The sequence below is a fragment of the Python bivittatus genome, unplaced genomic scaffold (genome assembly GCF_059951505.1).
Source record: "Python bivittatus isolate LINGU-HERP-01145 unplaced genomic scaffold, Pbiv_v1 ctg000350_np1212, whole genome shotgun sequence".
NCBI classification, from domain to species: Eukaryota; Metazoa; Chordata; class Lepidosauria; order Squamata; family Pythonidae; genus Python; species Python bivittatus.
This window is the reverse complement of record NW_028277074.1, coordinates 26893282-26915533: the sequence shown is the minus strand read 5'-3', so window position 1 is coordinate 26915533 and position 22252 is coordinate 26893282. Positions and strand designations below refer to the sequence as shown.

The 22252-nt window shown below is 35.8% G+C and overlaps 1 protein-coding gene across 1 annotated transcript in view; it reads right to left on the bottom strand.

Moving 5' to 3' along the window:
- CFAP47 (cilia and flagella associated protein 47) overlaps positions 1–22252 on the bottom strand; it is a 212668-nt gene that overhangs the window by 34714 nt on the left and 155702 nt on the right. The window contains exons 56-57 of the mRNA XM_088144456.1: positions 17491–17647; positions 8460–8552 (exon numbers count right to left, since the gene is read on the bottom strand). Of these exons, the coding sequence (XP_088000582.1) occupies positions 8460–8552; positions 17491–17647 (250 nt within the window). The remainder of the gene's footprint in view (positions 1–8459; positions 8553–17490; positions 17648–22252) is intronic.

Genomic DNA, 22252 nt, shown 5'->3' with positions numbered 1-22252 from the left:
ATGCTGGAGACTCACTCCATTTGATTTGAATAGGTCTGAATTCTATACAGAAAACTTTTAATTAATTATTTAATTATTTAATTAATTAATTTTTGCATTGCCTGACTCAAACAACTCTGGGTGGTTTACAAGAAAACAGAACTATAAAACTATAAACAATGTTGCAGTAACATAATGTAACCCAGAAAGCAAGGAGGGCAACATCGGGCAGCAAGAAAACACACACCCACTTCTCAGAAGGGGCTATACCCATCTTAGCAAAGGCATGGGTGAAGAGCCAGATCTTTAAGGCCCTCCAAAATGCCACTGAGGGAGAGTCACTTGGGTCTCTTATTGTATCTCTTATTATGACTATTGCAAGTGGTGGCCATTGCAGGTGAGATTCCTCAAAAATTATGACTGGATGAAAGAATTACAGTAAAATACAAAGGCAATGTACCTTTGTATTTTACTGTAGGGGAGCTATTATTCCATTCAACCATGACCGACAGTGGGGGGAAAGGCTATTCATCATGACTTGTGACTGTCCTTATAGGTCTTTTGGTACACACTTTTATAGTCCCAGTCTCCCAACTCCCATGTGACACTGGGAAATGGTGCCAGAGAGATTGATCATGAAATTAACTTTTGTATATTTATATTGGCAAAAGGGGTATTTTCTCCTCTAGCTGTGTGTGTGAGAAGTCAATCGATGGGAATGGGAGTTATGCAGCAAAAGGTTAACTATTTCAATATCTAAGGCAGGGAAGTCAAGTAGATTGTTAATGCGAAAGAGGTCAGGGCAATTACCTTATTAGAGCCGAAGTAGCTGCACTGTTAGAGGGCCGAAAGGGAAAGCCACAAGCTTGTTATCGGAGCCTTGCAGCAAAGAGAGGCAGTGCATGACTTCCTTGAGGGAAGCGGCAAGAAGAAACTAGCTTGAATAGTAAAAGATTCACATGCTGGTCAGCCTTGCAGAATAATTTTTGTATCAGTGACAAATGGCAATTGTCAGAAGCCATATGAATTTTGTGAGTTTTTGTATTTTTAGTTGGTTCAGCAATTTATTTAGAACTCTCTGTCTTTCAGTGTTTCATCCTTAGCAAATAATGCACAATTAATCAACATCAGAAATAAAACAGCAAATCAGTGAATCAGGCTCACAGAATGTTTGTTGTTAACGGAAATGTTGTTAACAGAAATGTTATCCATTGAGTGCACCTTCTATCTTCCAGAAGAATCATAGCCTCTGACCACAAATACTATGACATCAAAGTAAGCTTTCCATAATAGCATGGTTCCTATTTTGCCTGGAGTCCACTACCGCTCATGAGAATAATTTCAGCACAGTCACCGTTTAGCCATATTGTATCTAACAGGCAGACATTTCCATAAACATCTACAAGGAAGATATCCTACTTAAATACGTTTAGGCAACTAAGCAAAGGAGTGTGAAATTAGAAAAGGAAAATGGATATATGCTTTCTGTGTGTAATTATAGTATAAGCAATCGAATGAAATGCTTTTAACCCTAATTCAGTATCTGTCCTTTACTTAGGAGTTATTATACATGGGTTGCCAGAAAAGTGCAGATATAAAGTAGCTAATATTGATGAGCCTCTTTTTCAGGAAAACAATAACTTTAATAATCAGCATTGTAATTTTTCTGTACTAATTTTAGTTAAGAAAACTGCTTATATATTTCTGTTTTTCTTGAAACCCAAATTGCTGGTTAAAGAATTTACACATTTCCCATACATTTACATAAGAAATCTATATAATTCTCTTTGATGAAAACTGATCATTAAAATGAAACAAACACAATGAATAATGTCAATAATAAATCATGGTACAATTGCTCACCTGATTTTTAATAAACATCATTCTTAGTACAAAAATTTATTACTGATAATAATTCTTTTATTGCTGGCTTCATTTATAATTATCTTCTAGCAAACCAGGAATTTCTTTTAAAATTCCTTATAAAATTTTATAGGTCTCCTTATAAAATCAATATATATTTCATTTTTGTTTCTGCCACAATAAATGACAAAGCTAATTGTATTGCTATACAGAGCATTTTTCATTCTTCTGTAATAGTTCATCTTTTGACCATATCACTCTTGCAGTCTTTTCCTTGGACCATTTAACTCCTCTTCTAATTCAGATATTTGTTGGTTGATTTATTCAAATGACAAGAGTGAGTAAATAAAGGTGCTATGGTGGGTATGAAGAGGGGAAGGATCTGCTCTTAGCTTAGCTGTTCTGTTACATAAAGGAGAATGCTAGACTGTAGCCAGGGTCAGAAGTTTCAGAAGTCAGACCAGAAAGCTCAGGGGCAACCTACGAGGTAGTGAACAGTTTGCATAAGCAAACACATTATGGGCTTTTGGAATGACAAAAACAGATGAATCTAGACAGAACTTATAGAAAACTCTTACTAATTACACGTATCAAAAATTTTGCTACACAATTCAGTCAAAAAAGGAATTTTCCCTAGACAATAGATTATCAGTAGTTTTACAATATTCACTGGATCATAATATACAACATAAAATATGAATATAAATTAGAAAGTTATGCAAATATACAAATAGGAGATAAAATCAGAAAATGTTATTAGAAATAGATTCCTCCCTCCTACCCACACAAACTAAAATGGAGATTAGAGCTATACCATAATTTTAAAAGTCTTTACATAGTAAAATGTCTTTAATGTTGAATTCACCAAAAAGTAGGCACCAATTCAATTTCTCTGATGAAAATAATGAACTAAGAGGGTACCACTCATAATCCCTGTTTTTCGACTAAAGTTGAAAACATATAAATTCAGAATTGATGATAGTGTGATATGAATATGAATATATTTGTACCACAGGTATATCAATATATTTATCTATACATACATTAAACAACCAAGGGGACATCACAGATCCCTGTTTTACTTTCTGATGAATGTTGAACCATTTGCTAAGCATTCCATTTATTCTCATGCATGCTTTATTTGTATCATCTATCACTCTTATTGTATTCAGCAACCAATCTCTTTCCATACCCACCAAAACACTCCATAACCATTTGCTTTACCATGCCCTTTTTCTAACTCAACAAGCATACAACAAACTTTCTTTCCTACATCTGTACATTTTTCAGTGACCTGCTGAAAAGCAAAAAATCTGGTGTGCACACTTCCACCCAACATAAAGCCTCTCTACACTTCCCAAATTTTGCTCACTGTCCTATCTTGTACCCTTTTGATCAGAATGTTGTTAAACACCTTCTCAGACATACTTAGCAAACTAATCCCACTGTAATTTTTGTGTTTACCCTTATTACCTTTCTCTTTCTGTACAATAATGGCATTCTTCCAATTGTGGCAGGGATGCAGTCTTCACACATACATTTAACCAAGTTGTACAACCATTCTATAAGCAATCAACATCCATATTATTTCTACAGATACACCATTTATAGCTGTAGCCTTCCATTTTTCAATGTTCTCATAGCATTCCTGCTTCTTTTTCATATTTTTTCTAGATCAGGGATATTTATAGCATGTATTTCAATTTCACTCATGTTATTCTCACACTAGTCTGTAAAAATACATCTTTCATCATTCCCTCACTTCAATATGTCTCAAATAATTTTCATTGCTTTGATATTTAATTCAATTCACCCCACTCTCTTGAATGCTCATTTAGTCTTTTTAACTCAAAACAGTTCTTTATTTTCATCCCAATCACTGACTTTTCTCTGCTTTTTTCAATCTTAGCCATTTCTTGCCTGTCTTCCTAGTTTTTCTCTCTATGCACATGGTACTCTCATGATACTGTTGTCCATTTTTGTGGCAGCAAGCATCCTCTTACTGCATTTTTCCCTGCATCTTTCCATCAAGTATCCTTTTTCTTACTTCCCACTAGCATAACTCCACACAGTTCTGAAGCACTTTGTAACATAATTCTTTTCACTGTGTTCCAAACAGCTTCCACATCCTCTGTTGTTGCCTCTTCCGTTCACTCTGTTAGGAAATTAATCTATCTCTAATATTGTTTTTCACATAGGACACATAATCTCTCTTCCTACAGTTGTTTTATTTTTACTCTCATTCACTTCCTTCCTTTTCTTATATGTCTATTTTTCTCAGGATTCACTCCTGACTATAAATTAAAGGTCAGTCCCATGTTAGGAAGCTCTCTTTATCTTGAGTCCTTCATTAATGCTCTCCATCTTCAAATATAATCAAATCGATAATTCATTTACATTTATATTCTTTCCTTTGCCATGTGCTTGAGCAGAGTTTTGCTTTATTCGTGCATTTGAAATAGATACCTGCCAAACAGCCACAATTCTAATTCATTTTTGGGACTCTGGATGGCCCAATCACTTCTTTTGTATTCCCTCAATTTATTTCACACCTTTCCATTCATATCACCAGGAACATTTTTTTTTCTGCACTGCATCCATTCAGAATCTTGCACAATTTTCTTCCAAATTCATCCCTTGTTCTTCCATTATCATCCTTCGTTGGAACGTAACATGCAACTCTCACCAACTATTCTTACTTTCGTATGCACCCACAAGCTAGATGTTACCAATTCATACTTTCTGACATACATTTTAGCTCCTTCATTCATATGGAAATATTCACCTTCACTTCTCTGTATGTACTCATTTAGTCCACTCCACAAAATCAGATCACCTTCATTCAGATCTATTATATAGACATACTGTATATTATCTAGTTTTCTTTCTTTCATTTCATTTGTTATTTCATGCTGTTTATCATTTATTCTCCTTACATTCTAAGTCAGAACCTTCTATAGGCAGTCCTCATTTAATGAACACAATTGGGATTGGCAACTCAGATGTTAAGTGAAGCAGTTGCTAAGTGAAACCACAACTATGCTTATGATCTTACTTCAGCTTTCCTTTGCTTTACAGACCTGCAAAGGTCATAAATGCGAGGATTGGTCATAAAGTTCCTTTTTTATCACCATAGTAGCTGCAGTTGCTAAATGAGACAGCCACTAAACGAGGAATACCTGTATATGCCATCGTTGTCACCAGATGAACCCACAGATATTGATCTTGGCTGCTTATCTGTCAGCCCCACTAGGTAGTCCAGATCAGAAAATCAGGAAAACCAGATACATTTTATCAAGATTGGCTATAATAACAGAACCTTGCAAGTCTGATTACATTGTACCTCCTCTCCTTATATTCCAGTGAGTCAAGGAGGCATTTGCCTAAGCCATTTCTGAATATTATCACGTTTCCCAGGATTTAAAGAATGTTTCAGCCTCCTTTACCTAAGTAACATTTTTTGCATATTTCTCTCAAGGTCATGTCCCTTACTCTCTACACTATCACAGATTTGATCAATATTTTCACATAATGCTAGAAAACGTATATACTAGGTTACCAGCTTTAGGTGTACCTATGCTATATCCCTCATTCCCTGTTAACAGTAAGAACAGTATCAGTCAATTTTGGCACATTTTGGCCAGCATGTCACAAGTATAACCTAAGCCCATTTTTTTTTCAAGCATGCTAGGGTCCATCATCTAGGGACTGTCTTCCAAGCTAATATACTGTTGTCTGCATAACACTATCCATTAGGTTTATACAGAGTACAGATATACTCAGGTTCCAAAGATTTTTAGCATTTTATACTCAATAGGATGTCCTTATTTCTCCCTTATATTTCCCGTGATTGCAAGAAAATTTCCTGCAGTCTCAAATTGATTATATCCCGCAGTCCTGACCTTTTCAGTGTATTCTTATTCCAAAGGTCATCACTGCCATGTGAAAAATGAATGAATTTTAAATATTCTCAGCATGATAAAAGCATTAAATTTGCTTCCATCTTTTGATCAATAAATGATGTTATTAAGTTGCATACGCCTTTACTTAATTCAGCCTTTCCCAACCTACTGACTTCAAGTATGTTGGACTGCAGCTCTTAATATATTAAGCCTGGCTGTGTGAACTGGTTGCAAATGACAGAATGTATATTCCAACAAATCTGAAGTGGGGCAGGGGGGGTGCCAAGTTAGGGAAAGGCATCCTTATATAAGCTTGTATAGGAGATCATAATAGCTACTGCAAATGGACGATCTTCTCTTGATACATGCCAGTCCCTCATTCTAAAGCTCAACCTACCTCACATTTGATGTTATAAGGAAAAATTGAAAGAGTAAGTGCTATGAATATGGCCTTAACTACCTAAAGGAAAGGCAGGATATAAATCTAATATGTAAAATAAATAATGAATATTAAACACGTATTTTAATATCTTTTGAGCATTGAATCCTATGCTCCATTTATTTCAGTCATGAGAAATAGAAATAATACTTTAAAATGAATTAATAATTAAATATAAATTGGAGAGGAGGAAGAATATTCCTTCTAAATTAACTCAGACAGGTTCAACAGCATGAGTTTTATCTAATCCGAATACCACTGTTTCAGAATAGAAAATGGGGAAATCTAAATGGCAAGGGATGGGTTTGTATATGTGAAATGAATTATTTATCATCTCTACCTTAATAAGATTTAGAACATTCTAAAAATATTTGATTGACTATCAAAAAGAAGAGCATTACAGTTGTGAAACAGGGCAGATATATTCATTTTAATTGAATTAATCTTTTGCTACAGCGAACAATTTAAATGACTCCATTTGTCTAGAACAAGAGTTCTGATATTACTAAATTTCTCAGAGTTTTGGAAAAGATAAACAATATAAATAAAGTAATAAAACCTATGAAACATCATTATAATACATCTGGCTTTCTCTGGGTTTTCTACAAGCTATACAGTAACTCTAGAATATGGCATCAGAAAAGATAATTAGTGAATGTTTGCTGCTTCTGGCATCAGTTCTTGCCCCTTCAGCACTTTTCCGTGGATTTTGTTTCTCCAAAGAGAAGGGAAGATACAAGGATCATGCAGACTTTTGACATTGATTTGGGGAAAGAAGTATGCACAAAGAATTGTTAAAATATAAGGCTTCTAGGAAAAAAGACTGGATTCAAAAAGTTAATAACAAAGTCTTGGCTCTCTTTTGATGTAATAGACCATCTCAACTGGACAGTGTCATCCCCTTCAAGGGCCTGGAAATGACATTTCAGAGATTTGTATAGCAGCAGTAAAATGTTCAGTCTACTAGCCTACCATGATATGAAGGCCCATATCAAATGGCCACCAGTGGAAGTCTCTGAAATTTTGAACTTGATCTCTCATCTGAGAGCAAGAAAGGCTCCTGGTGATGATTTAATCCCTCCTGACCTAATTAAAAAATACCATTAATGGTGGATACTATTCCAGCCATGCTGTATCAATAAAACTGATACATACTGATAAATGTGGCCATGTTTTTAAGTATGGTAATCATAGTCCTTATTTTCAAAAAAGTTAACAGGGATGATCCTGCCATGTATAGGGCTGTCATTTGTTTAATACTATTAGCAAGTTGTATGCCAGACATCTCCAAGGAAATTAAGGGACTGGCTTGAGCAAGAAAATCTGCTGCTCCAGCATCTTGTTGAAAATTACTCCTCTGATACTGTAATCTCTTTATATGCAGTTTCTATTGATCTGAAAGCAACATTTGATTCCATCTCCTGTTATACTCCAGTCAAAATTGGTTGCCTCAATTGGCTGCCTCAATTCAACCCAGCTTATTGTTCTTTAATCAGCTGCTTTGTAGCACCACCTCTCTGAAGGTGAGTTACAGTCCACCAGATTTATCAAATGCTGTTTCAACACATTGGGAATCAAATTAGGCTGCATACTTTCTCCATTTTGGTTTAATGTTTATATCACTGTCCTGGTGGATCATCTAAGTACCCTGAATTTTCATCCTCCTAAGACAGCAGACAAGCATGTGCCTATTTGCCTCTATGCACATGATGCAGTGATTCTTAGAAGAGTCTTACGTACTACAGTACAGCACTATAAGAAAGATCAATTATGGCAAAACTGTTGTGTTTGCAAAGAGATGAAAAAGGGTGATTATGAGTCAGCTGTCAAATTATTTAACACTAAATCAGTAGCACAGTTCCTGTATGGAATACCACTGGGTCCTTTCTCCAGCTTTGCCCCTCTTGAGCTTGTTCAATCTAAATTTCTTACAATACTACTTTGGTTTACCCACTGTGTTTGTAATGCTTTCGCATGACAAGAGATAGATATAATGAAAACAAAAGCTAGAGTTTAGTTAGGTATATTAAGATACTGGCTTACACTCTGCTTTTTTCTTGTGGGCCTTGCCCCTTTGACACAAACAGATTGTTTTCAAACCAAGTGGAAGTGATCTCTCATATTAAAACTGTCCTTACATCAAACAGAAATTTCTCTACTGTAGAATGGTTATGCCTCCATACAACTATTAAGTGAAAATTGAGCTACATAACCATATAATTTCACAGTTACATACAGTATCTTATAGGAACATAAACAAGCCATAAAAGTGCTACCTTGTTTTTCTTTGAGTGGAAGCCAGAAAATACTGTCCTTACTGGAATGGTGGCATGCAGATGCATGAGGATGATCTATGATATGATCTTGATCTAATGAAAAAGAAAAAAAAAACTCTTACATTTCAATATCACATTCAAGAAAGAGAATTCACTAAAGATTGAAATGATCAAAAAATATTTTAATGTAGGAACTATGAATGCTCTTCAAAGTATTCTTTGAAACAGGAATTGACAGTTTGTTAAAAGGTCTTTTTGCATTTTAATGTATACTTTACATGCCAGAATGACTATAAATATTCATAGAGTCATATTAACATTCTTTGAAATAATGTATAAATAATTTCTTTTGTTTACTACCCCACAAAAAATCCATTTTGGAAAAGGGCTGAGTTAGAGGTTTTGCTACTTAAAACAATGCTTATAATTTAAAAGAAATTATGATCTGCAATGAAAACATAATCAGACCAAGATTTACTTTTAGTAATTCTTCATTTTATAATTTCTTTCTGCAATAAATTTTCTGAAGATTAGTGATGTTCTCCTGATTCAACAAGTCTCTGAATATAGTTCAATGCTAAAATGATTTTTTTAATATCAGATGACAGAAAAATACAGTAATAGAAAGGGATAAATGCTACTGCTGGAGCAGTAGAAAGCAATAAATGCTGCTGCTTTAGAGAGAAAATAAGACCGGTTGATTTTAAAAAAAGGAAAATATAGATATGCTTATCAGGTATTGCAAATTCCTAATATTTGAATATTATCATCTATTTATTTATTTATAAAATATACATGCCATTTCAATTGATTGACTCTTAACAATCCAATGCAATAAATAGATTTAAGAATAAAACAAAACATATATTGACAACTCAGTATTACAATCAGAAGAGTTAAATTTCATGTGAGAAAGAGTAGCTTCTGATCAGATAGGAGCTGGCCACTTACAATATGGCTATTAAACCAAAGCAGTGGCAGCTATGTGGAACCCTAGGGACACATGTGGCCTAGAATCATATAGCCCATGGCATAACTTCAAGTAATGAGTTCAGAACTCTGTAAAGAGTATTCTGCTGACTCCCCAGTGGTTTCTTGGGTATGGATTGTGACAGAGCCAGAGCTGTCAGGAGGAGAAAGAAATGGAAAAGAAAGTAGAAGAAAGTGAGACCAAAAAAAAAAAAAAAAGGAATTGCCCATTCCAAAATACAATCTGAGGCCCTACTTATGACTGGCATGCAGACATCTAACATAAGGATTCTTAAAATTTGCAATACCATGACTTCCTAACATGGTGAAATAAATAAAACTATCTAGTGATTTCACTGGGGTGAAGGTTGGGCAAAAAACCCACATCACTTTTAATAATTGTTTTTTGTCTACATAGCAAGTAAAAACAATCATAAGAGCTTTACATTTTACAAAATAAAACCTTTTTATAAAAAAGAAACCATATTTTTAATAGAAAAAATAAAGTTGCTTTATCTTGCATATTCCTGAAATCTGGGATAAATGTTGAATACGGCCCCTCACATTCACTAAAGTTGAGAAGAAGAAAAAAATAGAATTTCCTTGCTTTAAATAAGTTTCTGTTAAGCCGCTTTTAAAATGTTGCAGCTTGCAAAACACTGGCAGGCTGGAAGTTGCTTTTGGCACTCCCTCTCCCAGTACAGCTGCACTGAGATAAAATCACAACTTACCACTAGGTACTAGAAACATAGAAAGGGAGATGCCAGAAGCTCAAGCTGGTTTTAGAAAAGGCTGAGGAACAATAGAATTATTGCTGATGCATTTTGGATAATTAGAAAAACAAAGAAACCAAAAAGAAGTCAATATGTGATTTGTATTGTTTCATATTCAAAGGCCCTTGACTGTATTGTTTGTGTCAAGATGTAGAATGTTCTTCTGAAAATGGGAATCCCAGAACATCTGGATGGAACATGGAGAAACAGACTCATTCCAGATTGGGAAAGGAGTGAGATAAAGCTGTTTATTCTCTCCTTATTTATTCAACATATATTCTGAGTACATATAGAGGGAGGCTGAATTGAAACAAGATGGGCATGGTTTTAAACTGGAAGAGGAAACATAGACAACCTGAACTATGCTAACAGTATTTCTCTGATAATTACTATAGCTGAAAAGGCAAATGATCTGCAAATTCTGGTAATGAAAGTCAAGGAAGACAGTGAAAAAATAGGGTTAACATTAAATATAAAGAAGACCAAACTAATAGCAACAGGTACAACAACCAGCCTTAGAACTGACAATGAAGATAATTAAGTGATAGATAGGTTCTGCCTTCCTATTATCAACAGTAAAGGAACCAGCAGTCAGAAAATATGTCACAGACTAGCACTTGGTAGACTACCAATGAAAGTCTCAGAAGAGAGATTCAGATGCTATGACTATCTATACCTACAAAGATCAGAATGGTGCAGGCAATGAGTTTCCCTGTGACACTCTATGGAAGCAAAATCTGGCCTTTGAAGAAGCATGTATTGATGCTTTTGAACTTTGGTAATGGAGAAGACTCCTGAGAATACCAAGATATTCTTGGATACTGGATATCCAAGAAAACAAATAAATAGATCATAGAACAAATCAGAGTTTTCACTGGGGGCACAAATGATTAAGCTCAAATTATACTTTGGACATATTATATGAAGATCTAGCTCTCTAAAGAAGTGCTGGGGAAGGGGGAAGGAAACAGCATATACTCCTTACACAAAAGAGTATGTGATGAGTATACAGTGGATGTATACTGTAGGATGGAAGTCTTTTTATTGAAAGCTATGGACCGTAACCACCATGCCAGTCCAGCGCAGGTTGATAGTTTTTTGTTTTTGTTTTTTTTACTCCACAGTCTAGAGCTGAGACTGACCAAAGTCACTCAGCCAGCTTCCATGCCAGAGGAAGAATTAGAGATTCCACAGCACGATTCTTACCACCCACTCCTTTGCAATTGCATAGCCAGCCATTCTTAATGGAAACTGGCATGGGCTAACCCACTCTCTTCCCCCCCCAAAAAATCTCAATGCACTCCATTCCTAAATTGTGACAATCTATGGAAAAAAATATTCTGAAAATTCCTTCCTTAAGGTGAACCCTGTAAGATTGAAAAATGGGTGAAAAAACAACCTCAGGGACTGAAGGGTTAGCTAAAGAAAAAAAATCCCCATCCGTAATACAAACAATATATGCTTGCACATTACTGCATTAAGAGAGGACGGGTGGAAGCCTCACACTGACAAAGAAAGGAGAAGAAGCTGTCACTGAGCTTTTCTTAGGTATGCTCCTCCCACTCCCAGTGTACTGCCTATGTTAGCACCACTCAACAGGGCACAAGGTGAACTTCTGGGTGGAGGCCAATAAGCATTTCATGAAACCAGGACTGGATTCTTTATTCAGAAAGTCTCAACAGTCAAAGAAGAAAAATTGTAATTGTAATTGTAACCATTGTATTTAAAAATATTCTGTGAACTTGCAACAAATAGAATTCAGTACTAGAAACCACTATGTTTAAAGAACTTTTAAACACCAATCACATTTTACCATAAAATGTTTTCTTAAAAAGAAAAACAGATTTCTATGAAATATTTTGTCAGCCCTATTATATATATAATACATATAAAATTTTAATTACAGTAATAAAAACTAATACAAACTAAACTCAGAGAAAGAAAGTAAAAAGACAGAATAAAAAGTGCAAAAAAGGAAAAAGAAAAAGGAAAGAGTGAGATTAAAAAAAGAAAAGAAATATATAAAGAAGTGACTTCCAATCTTCGTCACAATAAATATAAACAAGTTTGGTAGCTCTTCACCCTCAATAAGGTTACAAACAGATATCTCTTCTTCCCATAATCCACCCCTTATCTATAAGCAAATCCATAAGACATCAACTTTTCAATCCTGTTGTCAGCAAAAAGTCCATGAAGGGATGCCAGAACTTTATAAAAACATGTCTTATTTAACTTTAATCAAATAAACCAGTTTTATAGTCCTTCCTTTTGCTTCTGACAATCATGATCTTTAATTCATTCAGATATTGTCATAGGATTTGGTCTCTCTTCCATTTTTCTTTTTCCCATTCCAAAGGCTTCTTTGATGCTTTAGCAAACCTCTTTTGTAAATCCAGTAAAAAGCTATCATCCAGGTCATTCTCTTAGTTTATTATTTGTATTTCTCCTTTAATTTTTAAAACTTCAGCCAGCTTCTTTTGTATATCCAGTAAAGAGTCCTTATCCAGGTCATTCTCTTTGCCTACTTTAAATGCCTTCTGTGTCTTTCTTTTTATCCAGTATTTTTGATCCTACTATTTCTGCATCAAGCAAGATTTGTTTCACATCTCTCATTCCTTCATTAACATCTTTTGAACATAGTCTATCCATACAAGCAGATGTTGTTACTGATATTGTTGATATTGTGGCTTCTAATTTCTGGCCCCATTCTTTGAAGATTTCCTTTCATATTTCAAAACTCATAGCATTTTGTGTCATTTTGTAAATCCCAATACTGATCAAAACCAAAGGCAGGTTTACACTTTTTTTTCTTTTTGCCTGGAATCTTTAGTCCCCTCTAGTGTCCAATTTAAATAATAAAGTCTCTGTTATGACTTACAGTAGACAAAATAATTTTGGTTCCCACAAAAAGCTGTTTATTTTATATAGTTTCTTCTAAAATCTTATAGTAAAAGTTCCAAGGTTCCAAATTTGTGTGGACCCTTAATTTGTTTATAACTTCCTTAATTCAAAATTGTATTTAGCTCTTTGCTGTTTATTTCAAATTCTTTGAGTTCATAAACTTATAGTTACTTTTTCTTTTGTTCAGAAATGAAGATAGATTCACCAGGTGGCTTTTCAAACTTGTTGTTCCAAAGATCTCTAATAGCTTTAAGATGGTTAGATAAGCAATTTCCAAAAGTTATTAGAAAGTGAGGTTAGTGAAACGTAGTGTCCTTTAAAAGGGATGCGGTGGCGCAGCAGCTTAATGACACTGGAAGTTGCTGGCCAGAAATGGTCAACACTTTAGCGGTTTGAGCCCAAGCTCCACACGGCGGGGTGAGCTCCCGTCATTCGTCCCTAGTTCCTGCCCACCTAGCAGTTTGAAAGCATAAGCGAGTAGATAAATAGGTACTCTCACCCCAGTGGGAGGAAAAACGCTGGTAGCTCCTTGCACAGGAAAATGGGAATCGGTTGCCAGTTGCTGGATGCAACGCAACAGAAGAGGCTTGATTTCCTGCGACTGCCAGCTGGGTTCCACCCTAGGAAGGAGGCAATGGCAAACCACTTCCAAGAAAACCTTGCCAGGAAAACTGCAAGGACTCGTCTAGGCAGTCTCCATAGAATCGGTCACGATTGAAAGCGGATTAAAAAAAAAAAAGTGTCCTTTAAAAGGCTCTGCTGTGGTTGTGAGCTTGATGACTGATCCCTTCATCTCCCAGCGCTCAAACCCATGGGAGACTGCTGTCCTGGGGTCTCCTCACAAGGAGCAGCCATCTGAAGCAAATGTGGGTGATCTCCTGTCCTCTCCTTGTCTGAAGAGTTTCTGAAGAACTGGTCTACTTACTGGTTCTTTGCTGTGGTCATTGTCTCTGCTCTCCCGGAGATGTGTTTAGCTTGCCATACTGGAAAGACCTCGTATTTTGAAGGGGAGCTCCATTCTTCTGCAGAGTCAGTGTCTTTGAAGAAGAAACCTGGTCAATTTAAATGACATTGTCTAGAATTTCAGAGTGACTGCAAAGCTCGAGGTAGAGGCAGTGAAGAGAGAAAGAAGAGGAAGTTTAGACATAATAATATTTGAAACAGACAAGGACATTGATGGCTAAAATTTAAAGTTTAGACATTATTATAGAAAATAACTTTTCAAATGAAACCTTAAAAAATAAAGAGAACAACCACAATTCTAAAATACAAACAGATAACTCTGACAATAGTATGTTAGTATATATATCATGTATGTGTGTTTTTTAATATACATCTGTGTGTGCACATATGAATATGAACCCCTTTTAATTAAGAAATACATATGAGAAATACATACAAAAAGAAAACATTGATTCCCTATGCTCAACGGTTGAAACTGACTTAGAGCAGTATGTATCAGGGTTTACACAAAGCATTCAGCTGTAAATCACGAGTCTCCAGATGCTTAACTTTGAATTCAGCTCTTGGCTAAATATGGCAGCAGACTTTCAGATACAACTCAGCTAGAATACAAATTTTACTGCAGACAAGAATGAAGCCATACATACAATCGTGTCTTGCCCACTCCCAAACAAAGAAGGCAGAGATGTGTCTGACTAGGTTTAATTATGTAGAGCTTAAACTCTCAGATTCCTCCTTTCACCCTTCAATTAATGGATACTTGGCCTGTCTTTTAATGGTCTTGGAAGGTTGCTAAGACATGTTTAGATAAGGGATCTCTAGCCTGGGAATAACTGGTTCCTGCCTTGTCAGCCTCACCCCTCGCAATATGAACTAAGTATTTCTATTCCAAATTAGGTAACTGCAGTTTTTAGCAGTATCGCTATTATGTAAAAATTGCTGTTATCACATGAAAGTTGTTGACATCTTATTATATTAATCAGCATCAACTGAATATCCTGTACCAGTGTATTAATGTTAAACAAACAAAGTAAGCTTTTTGGTCCATAGATTGTCCACTCCAGCACTAGGCAATGAGGAAGAGATACACATTTCTATACTAAAGCTATACAAGTTGCAACAAGAAGAGTAAATGGATAGTAAGAAGCCCTCTATGATGAACACTTAAATAAGGTAATTATGAAGCAAACCAATCACATTTTCTCTTTTTTTCCATGATTACAAAGATTTATGATAACCTATACGGATTTGCTTTTTATGATTTAACAGTTACAAATTGTTTCTGTTAACTCATCTCACCTGTTTTTAAAAATTTATGTTGAGATAGTTAGTGCACATTAAAATATAGATACCTAATTAGTAAAGATGGCATTTACAGAGAATGCAGAAAAAGTATAATGGAAAACCAATTTCAAAAGCTTTGCACTGGCTATGGTAAGTGACATATGCAGAAAAAATATTACCATCAGTGGAAAAATAGGCTGTTAAGAATAAAACGATGTTACATCTGTGCTATCAAACCATCTAGCAGATTACTAAATAAAGTCCAACTGCTATGAGTAATTTTTTCCAACTGTTCTGGTACACACTTAACTTATATCACAATAGTAATCCATGTACACCTGGCTGGCAGTGTGCAAAGGTTATCTTGTTTAATTGTTCTCTTCTATGTTACTGTTAAATTACAAAAAATTAGAAGATTCTAAAACACAATCCTAAAAGACTAGCATGATTTGAATGATAATAATTTTACTGTTATAGTCTGCAACCAATCAAAAGTTACATCATCAACACAGCAAAGCTGAAAACAAATTGATGGATATTGTAATAGAAGGATTCCTTAAGCAACTGTACTGATATGGTGATTGAGCATAGCAACCTAATTAGAGACCACATCTTACTGCTCTAATGACAGACAGTAACCAGAGATTCCATTGCTAGTTGGAACCCCATTGGGTCTATCAGTCACCTGGGATGGGCCAATTGAATGAGTGAGGGTGACACCAGCGAGCCAGAAGGCAGCTGGAGAGTGATCTGTCTCAGGATACAGATCACTTTAACTTCACCGATCACCATACTTACTCAGTGCCGGAGGTGAAGGTAGCATGACCAAACCCATTAGGAGCAGCTTAGAGAGGGAATCATACTATTATTGTGTTACCAAACTGCCCATAAACTACCTGAGTGATGGGATTTGTCTGAACATCTACCTGAACCTGTTACCATCCTAAGTCAAACCTATTTAAAATCAGAATTATAGTTGTTCTCAAACTCAATGTTTTCATTATCACATGTAAATAAAAGTGAAAATAATTTGTTCTTAATAAATGTATTGAATAATCTTTGCAGTTTAAAATACTATAATTATAAACAACAATATGAATTTGGATTAGATTGTATCCAGCATATACTAGTTCTGCTGAATATTTTATCTAAATAATAGGATCCCTGAGAAGCAAAGGAGTAGAAAAATGGCAATTTCACAATGGAAATGAAGTAATGGAGGTACCCTATCTACAATTTTGTCACGTAAATGCTCTTAGCAGTAGTAATCCAAAAAAATGAAACAACTATTGTACTGTGACAATAAAATACACCAGTTAAGTGCAATATCAAATATTTTTATGGAGCTTGGTTTAAAGTTTTAAAAGCATACATAGCAGATGCAGCTTGATACAAAAAATGAAATAATTACTACCTACAACTTATTAGTAATTGCACAGAGGCATTAATCTTTTAGTTCAGCAAAGCTCTGTCTTGATTTACATAAATGTTAGCTTCACTTTTTAAAGCATTCTCCCCAGTGAGGACCTGCTTATATGTAAATCAAGATGTCTATAGATAAATATAAAGTATATTAATTAATGTTCTATTGCTATTTTATGAGCATTGCACAATTACAGCTATATAGTTGTACATGGATGGATTCAGAACTTCTTTGTATTGGTTCTTCTTGAAAAGAGACGAAAAGAGACAATAAAGTTTATATCTAGCATTTTGTTCTATGTACCTTCTAAGTAGAGATTCCTAAAGTCAGAGATTGACTGAAATCTTAAAAATTGTCAGCTTCAATGATCATGCAGCATGCATTATTACAGAGTTAAAAGGTTCTTGTTACACAAGAAAAACAAACTGATACAGAAGAGTACAGTCTAATTTGTTCTCATCTATCAGCATCATGCCTACCTTCTCTAGTATTAGGTAGTGGTTAGCAGAATAAAGCCCTATATGACATCCTAGTTACTGTGGTAGAAGGCTTACTATGAACCCCAGTCTTCAGTGTTGGGAGAATTTAATTTTATGTAATATAATTATAGTTTTAAAAAGAAACCTTTGCAAGGAGTATAGTAGAAAAGTGAATTGTTAAGCTTTATTTAGATGGATTAAATATCCAATTTCCTAGTGATAAAAGGAATTTGCCATACCTCTTAAAATGACATCTACCACTACTTCTTCAAATGCAGGGTTCCTGAAGTTTATGATGATAGAAGAATGGTGACCAAGGCAAGAACTGACACTAGCTGGTTCCATTGGTTGAGGTATCTGACCAATACCAGACAAGTAAAACACCCATTCTTTAAGCTGTAAATGGAATAGAAATGCTCATATTTTAACTAGAATAAGCCTTTTAGCTTATATAAAATAAAAATATACAAATAAATTTGACACCACACCAGTCAAGTAGCTTTGGTACCCATGTGCTTATTACAACACAAACTCAGAGCTTGAGTGCAAGAAAAATACTCTCTTACCACCGGGGAATGCTCTGCTGTTAGAGTCCCACTGAAGTCACTGTTGATTATGATTACTATAACTCATTATGATTTGGGAAAACATTGTGAGATAGTTAACAACAAGCTGGTTATTCTTGTCATTGTGATGGCAGATTAGATTCTTTATCACTTTTGACATAAATAACACATGACACAGTTGCTCCACATGGAGACCTAATTTGGGCATTTTCATACAACAAAAAGCTGAGAAATGTTTTATGAATCAGACCTCTGCACTGATGACTATTACACTATTTAGATGACAGTGGAAGAAACAATAAAAACATTAAAATAAAAATGAAAAATCACTGCCCCGAGAGCAAGTAAATTAGGCATTTTACACAGAAAAGAATTATTACAGAAAACAACTTCTATAGAAACAAGTACTTCATTAAGAAACCCAAAACATGTATAACATTTAGGTCAAGAAACACTACAGAATGAGTATTTCAAAGAATTTTAGGGATACTTATGTAACAGTGAAGCAGCAAAGGCTATAATCCCAAAGACAGTACCAGAAATTAAATCCCATTAACGCAGTGAGACAATGAATGAAATCCAGTGCCGTTTTTCCACTGACAACCTTGTTTCTAACAGTTGTACTTCTGATGATGAGACCCCACCCCCCACCTCAGCAGGCCTTCAAAATGTGTTCTAGAGGATTGGGGAACTCATGGAATATTGGAGTTCATCCTCACTTCAGAGTAAATATGAATAGTAAACATGAATAAATTTGTAAAAAGGACATGATATTTGATAGTTGGATCAATGATAGCACAACTATACAAATAACATTTCTAAAAGCATCCCAGAAAGGTAATTTTTAGAAAGTTGAGGTCACCAAATTAAAGCAACAAAGTCTACTATAATGAACATTTTTTTACTTAAATGGCAGTTGTATTCAATCAGAACAAGAAAGGTAGTAAACCCTAAAATAATTTTTTTAAGCTTTGTGTTGCTATACCTGTTATCTTTGATGAGTTCTGCTTATTTAGACAAGTTGTATTAGTCACAATAGCATATTAAATAGGAGAGCAAGAAAAAAATCTAAGCAAAGAATACTTTACAGGACCTAATAACAGATCCTCCTCACCTCTAATAGCGCTTAGTCTCATTCCATTATAAATGGATGTTGCTGGTTTGTCAAGGGAGCTAGTAATACAAGTATGTTAACATCTTAAGTAACCATTACAGTCAGGCTGGCATTTCAGTTGTGCTGTCCCAACTCAATTAAATTGAATGATAAAAAAACAAAACAAAACCAAGAGCAAAATGATTACAGTCTGAGTTCAAATTCTTATTGTAGAAAGTTTTTCCCAAAAATTCAGAACTAGAAATAAAAGAAGCATATAATAACCATAGCAGCTTCTCTCAGTTCAGCTATGAGGTACAATCATAAATGGTTATTGCTTGTCCTGTAAGTGCTGTCATTAGTTGATTTTAGATTAGTCAGCTACTCATCTTTAAGGGTAAAGTTCAGAGGCATTTAATCAGTAAAATCAAGAGAAGAGAATCAATGCTTTTTTAAAATAAAAGTTTTGCCATCTTTTCTATATACATTATCAAAATGACTTCTGAAGGGCTTTGCAACAAAGTCTGGGCACTGAATCAGTGCAACCAAAATACTCATGTATTTTCAATACAATAATCTGGCACCTTTGCCTTAAGAGATCCAGTTAAGAAGTCAAAAATTTCAAATGATTTTGAGATTAAAAGAGAAGAATGATTTTGAGATTAAAAGAAGTCATACAGGTTAGAGAAAAAAAAACATGGAAAAGGTTGAGATAGCAGGACACGGCAAATGTAAGAATGAGATATTGATTAAAGGTTTAGCTGAAAATAAAAACTTGGAGATTTGTCACTGTTTGATAGGAGAAGCAGAAGGTGACAAAATTGTCAAGTTTCAGTTTGAACTAGAAAGTTTTCAGTAAATTATTGCTTCGTTTTCTTTCTTTAGCTTTTAATAAAAAATTAACTTTTTAATTGATCAGTAAGCTCTCATGGTTTCAGACAAAATAGGACTTTATTGCTTTGAACTGTCCTTGAGTCAGTTACTCAACTATATATTCCAGAAATACTAGCACTTGCTTTTTAAAAAACTTCCTCCAAATAAAATTAAAAAGAGAAATAATCCACATTATTTGTGAAATTAACTTTCTGTGTTGAAATTATAAAGCAATGCAAAACACATTAAAAGTAAAAGACATCAGGATTCAAGTACTAGGGTTGTATGTATCCTTCAACACATGGGAGCAAAGCATCTTTCTTGGAATCATTAAAGCCATCTCTTCCTTTGCCAGATTTTGCACAGCTGATTTGTAAATTACAGTACTCCCAGCTGCTTAATATCCATACACAGCCACTTTGCTTCCCATTTTTCCCAGCAAAGAGAAAGATTGCAAGAAACCTCCTCTGAAACATTTGCAGAACCCCAACAGGCACTTTCCATCTTATTTTAAAAATAGTAGAGGTAGTCCTCGCTTAACAACCCTAACTGGGACCAGCAACTCCCCTGCTAAGCAAAACAGATGCTAAGTGGGAAATCACATGACCACAACTATGCTTTCCAGCTGGAAAAAGACAAGACTACTTGGTTTCACACCTACGGCTTTTGTTTGCCTCCTAGCCACTCCCACACTCTTTGGAATGCTCAAGTGCCTGCTTACTCTTGTATACATTGAAACCAATGCAATCATACCACAGCCCAGGGCTGGGAGCCAGGGTGTGCTACACAAACAGCTTATTCTCTTGAAACCCCTTTGCTCCAATCTCTCCACTTGGGGGGGAGGGGAGAAAGCAAGCGATTTCTGGTGGTAATCTCTCTGTCAGGCCCAGCCCAAGAACCACAGGGAAACAGTTCTGCCAAATTCAATTCTTTTATTACTTACACCATATAGACAAAATCTTGCCAGTTGTATTACTGCAACTAGTGGATACACCCTGGGAGATTCTAGGGAGTGACTATCCTAAATCTCTTACACTTCCCATGCTCCTGCTCTGGACTGTGTTGTCTCTTGTCTTGCTGCCCTTCCTGGAATATGTCCCCTCCTTCCTGAGAACTTTACTCTCTACTGCATTCCACCACATTCTCCTTTGCCTGACCCTTTCCTGCTGCCAATGCAATCACCTTGCTTTTGATGTGTAGAAGAACAAACAGCTTACTCTCTTGAAAGCCCTCTCTAATCTCTCTGCTCTGAGGAGCGGGGGGAGGTCAGGCAAATGAGAGATTGCCTACAGAAATGTTATGCTTTTTTCTCCCTTCCCCCCCTCAAACAGAGCAGAGAGATTGCAGAGAAAGAGATTTCAAGAAAGTAAGCTGTTTGCTCTTCTACACATTGAGAGCAATGCGATCATGCCAGCAGACCCGATCTGGGAGTTGCAGATGCACTAGGCAAACAGCTTATGGTACTGTGATGGAATGCAGCAGAGATCCAGGTTTTCAGGAAGGAGGGAGTGCATTCCAGGAAAGAAAGGGGGGAGACAAGAGGCAACATAATCCAGAGCAGGAGCATGGGAAGAAGAAGAGATAGCCATTCCCTAGATTCTCTCAGGGTATATCTATTAGGTTAGCATAGTACAGATTTAGTCTGGCAAGATTCTGTCTATATGGTGTAAGCAATAAAGCACTGAACTTGGCTGGATTGTTTCCCTGTTGTTCTTGGGCTGGGCCTGACAACTTGCTCCTTTGCCCAACCCTTTCCCACTGCTGGTGTGATTACATTGCTCTCAGTGTATAAAAGAGCAAACAGCTTTCTCTCTTGAAATTTGTTTCTCTCCAATCTCTCTGCTCTGTGGTGGGGGGGGGGGGGAGTTCAGTCAAAGGAAAGACTGCCTACATAAATTGCTTGCTCCCCCGCCCCTGCAGAGTGGAGAGATTGGAGACAAAGATTTCAAGAGAGTACTATAAGCTGTTTGCATAGTGTGCCCGCAGCTCCCAGCCCCGGGCTACTGGCGCAGTTGCATTGCTTTTGATGTGTACAAGAGCAAACAGCTTACTGTCTTGCAATCTCTTCCTCTCCAATCTATGTGCTCTGCAAGGGGGGAAAAAAGAAAAAAAAAACACAGGTCAGGCACAGGATAATGTATACTGACTGTAATGGCGATCACATGACTGAGGGACAATGCAAAGGTCGTTAATAGTCGTAAATGGGCCATAAAGTTTTTTCAGCACCATCGTAACTTTGAATCATTGCTGATCAAATGGTTGGTAACTGAGGACTACCTGTAAACTGAATCCTACTAACAGGTTGATATTGGCAGGTGCAAAGAGCTTCAAGATCAAAGACCCCAATCAACCTATTGGCAGGATAGCAAGAAAAAAGTGTTTGGGGGGAGTTTTCCCCATTCTTCCCATTCTTCCCATTCTTCCCATCCTTTTTATCTTTATGTATTCTCTTGCATTAAAACCAGATAG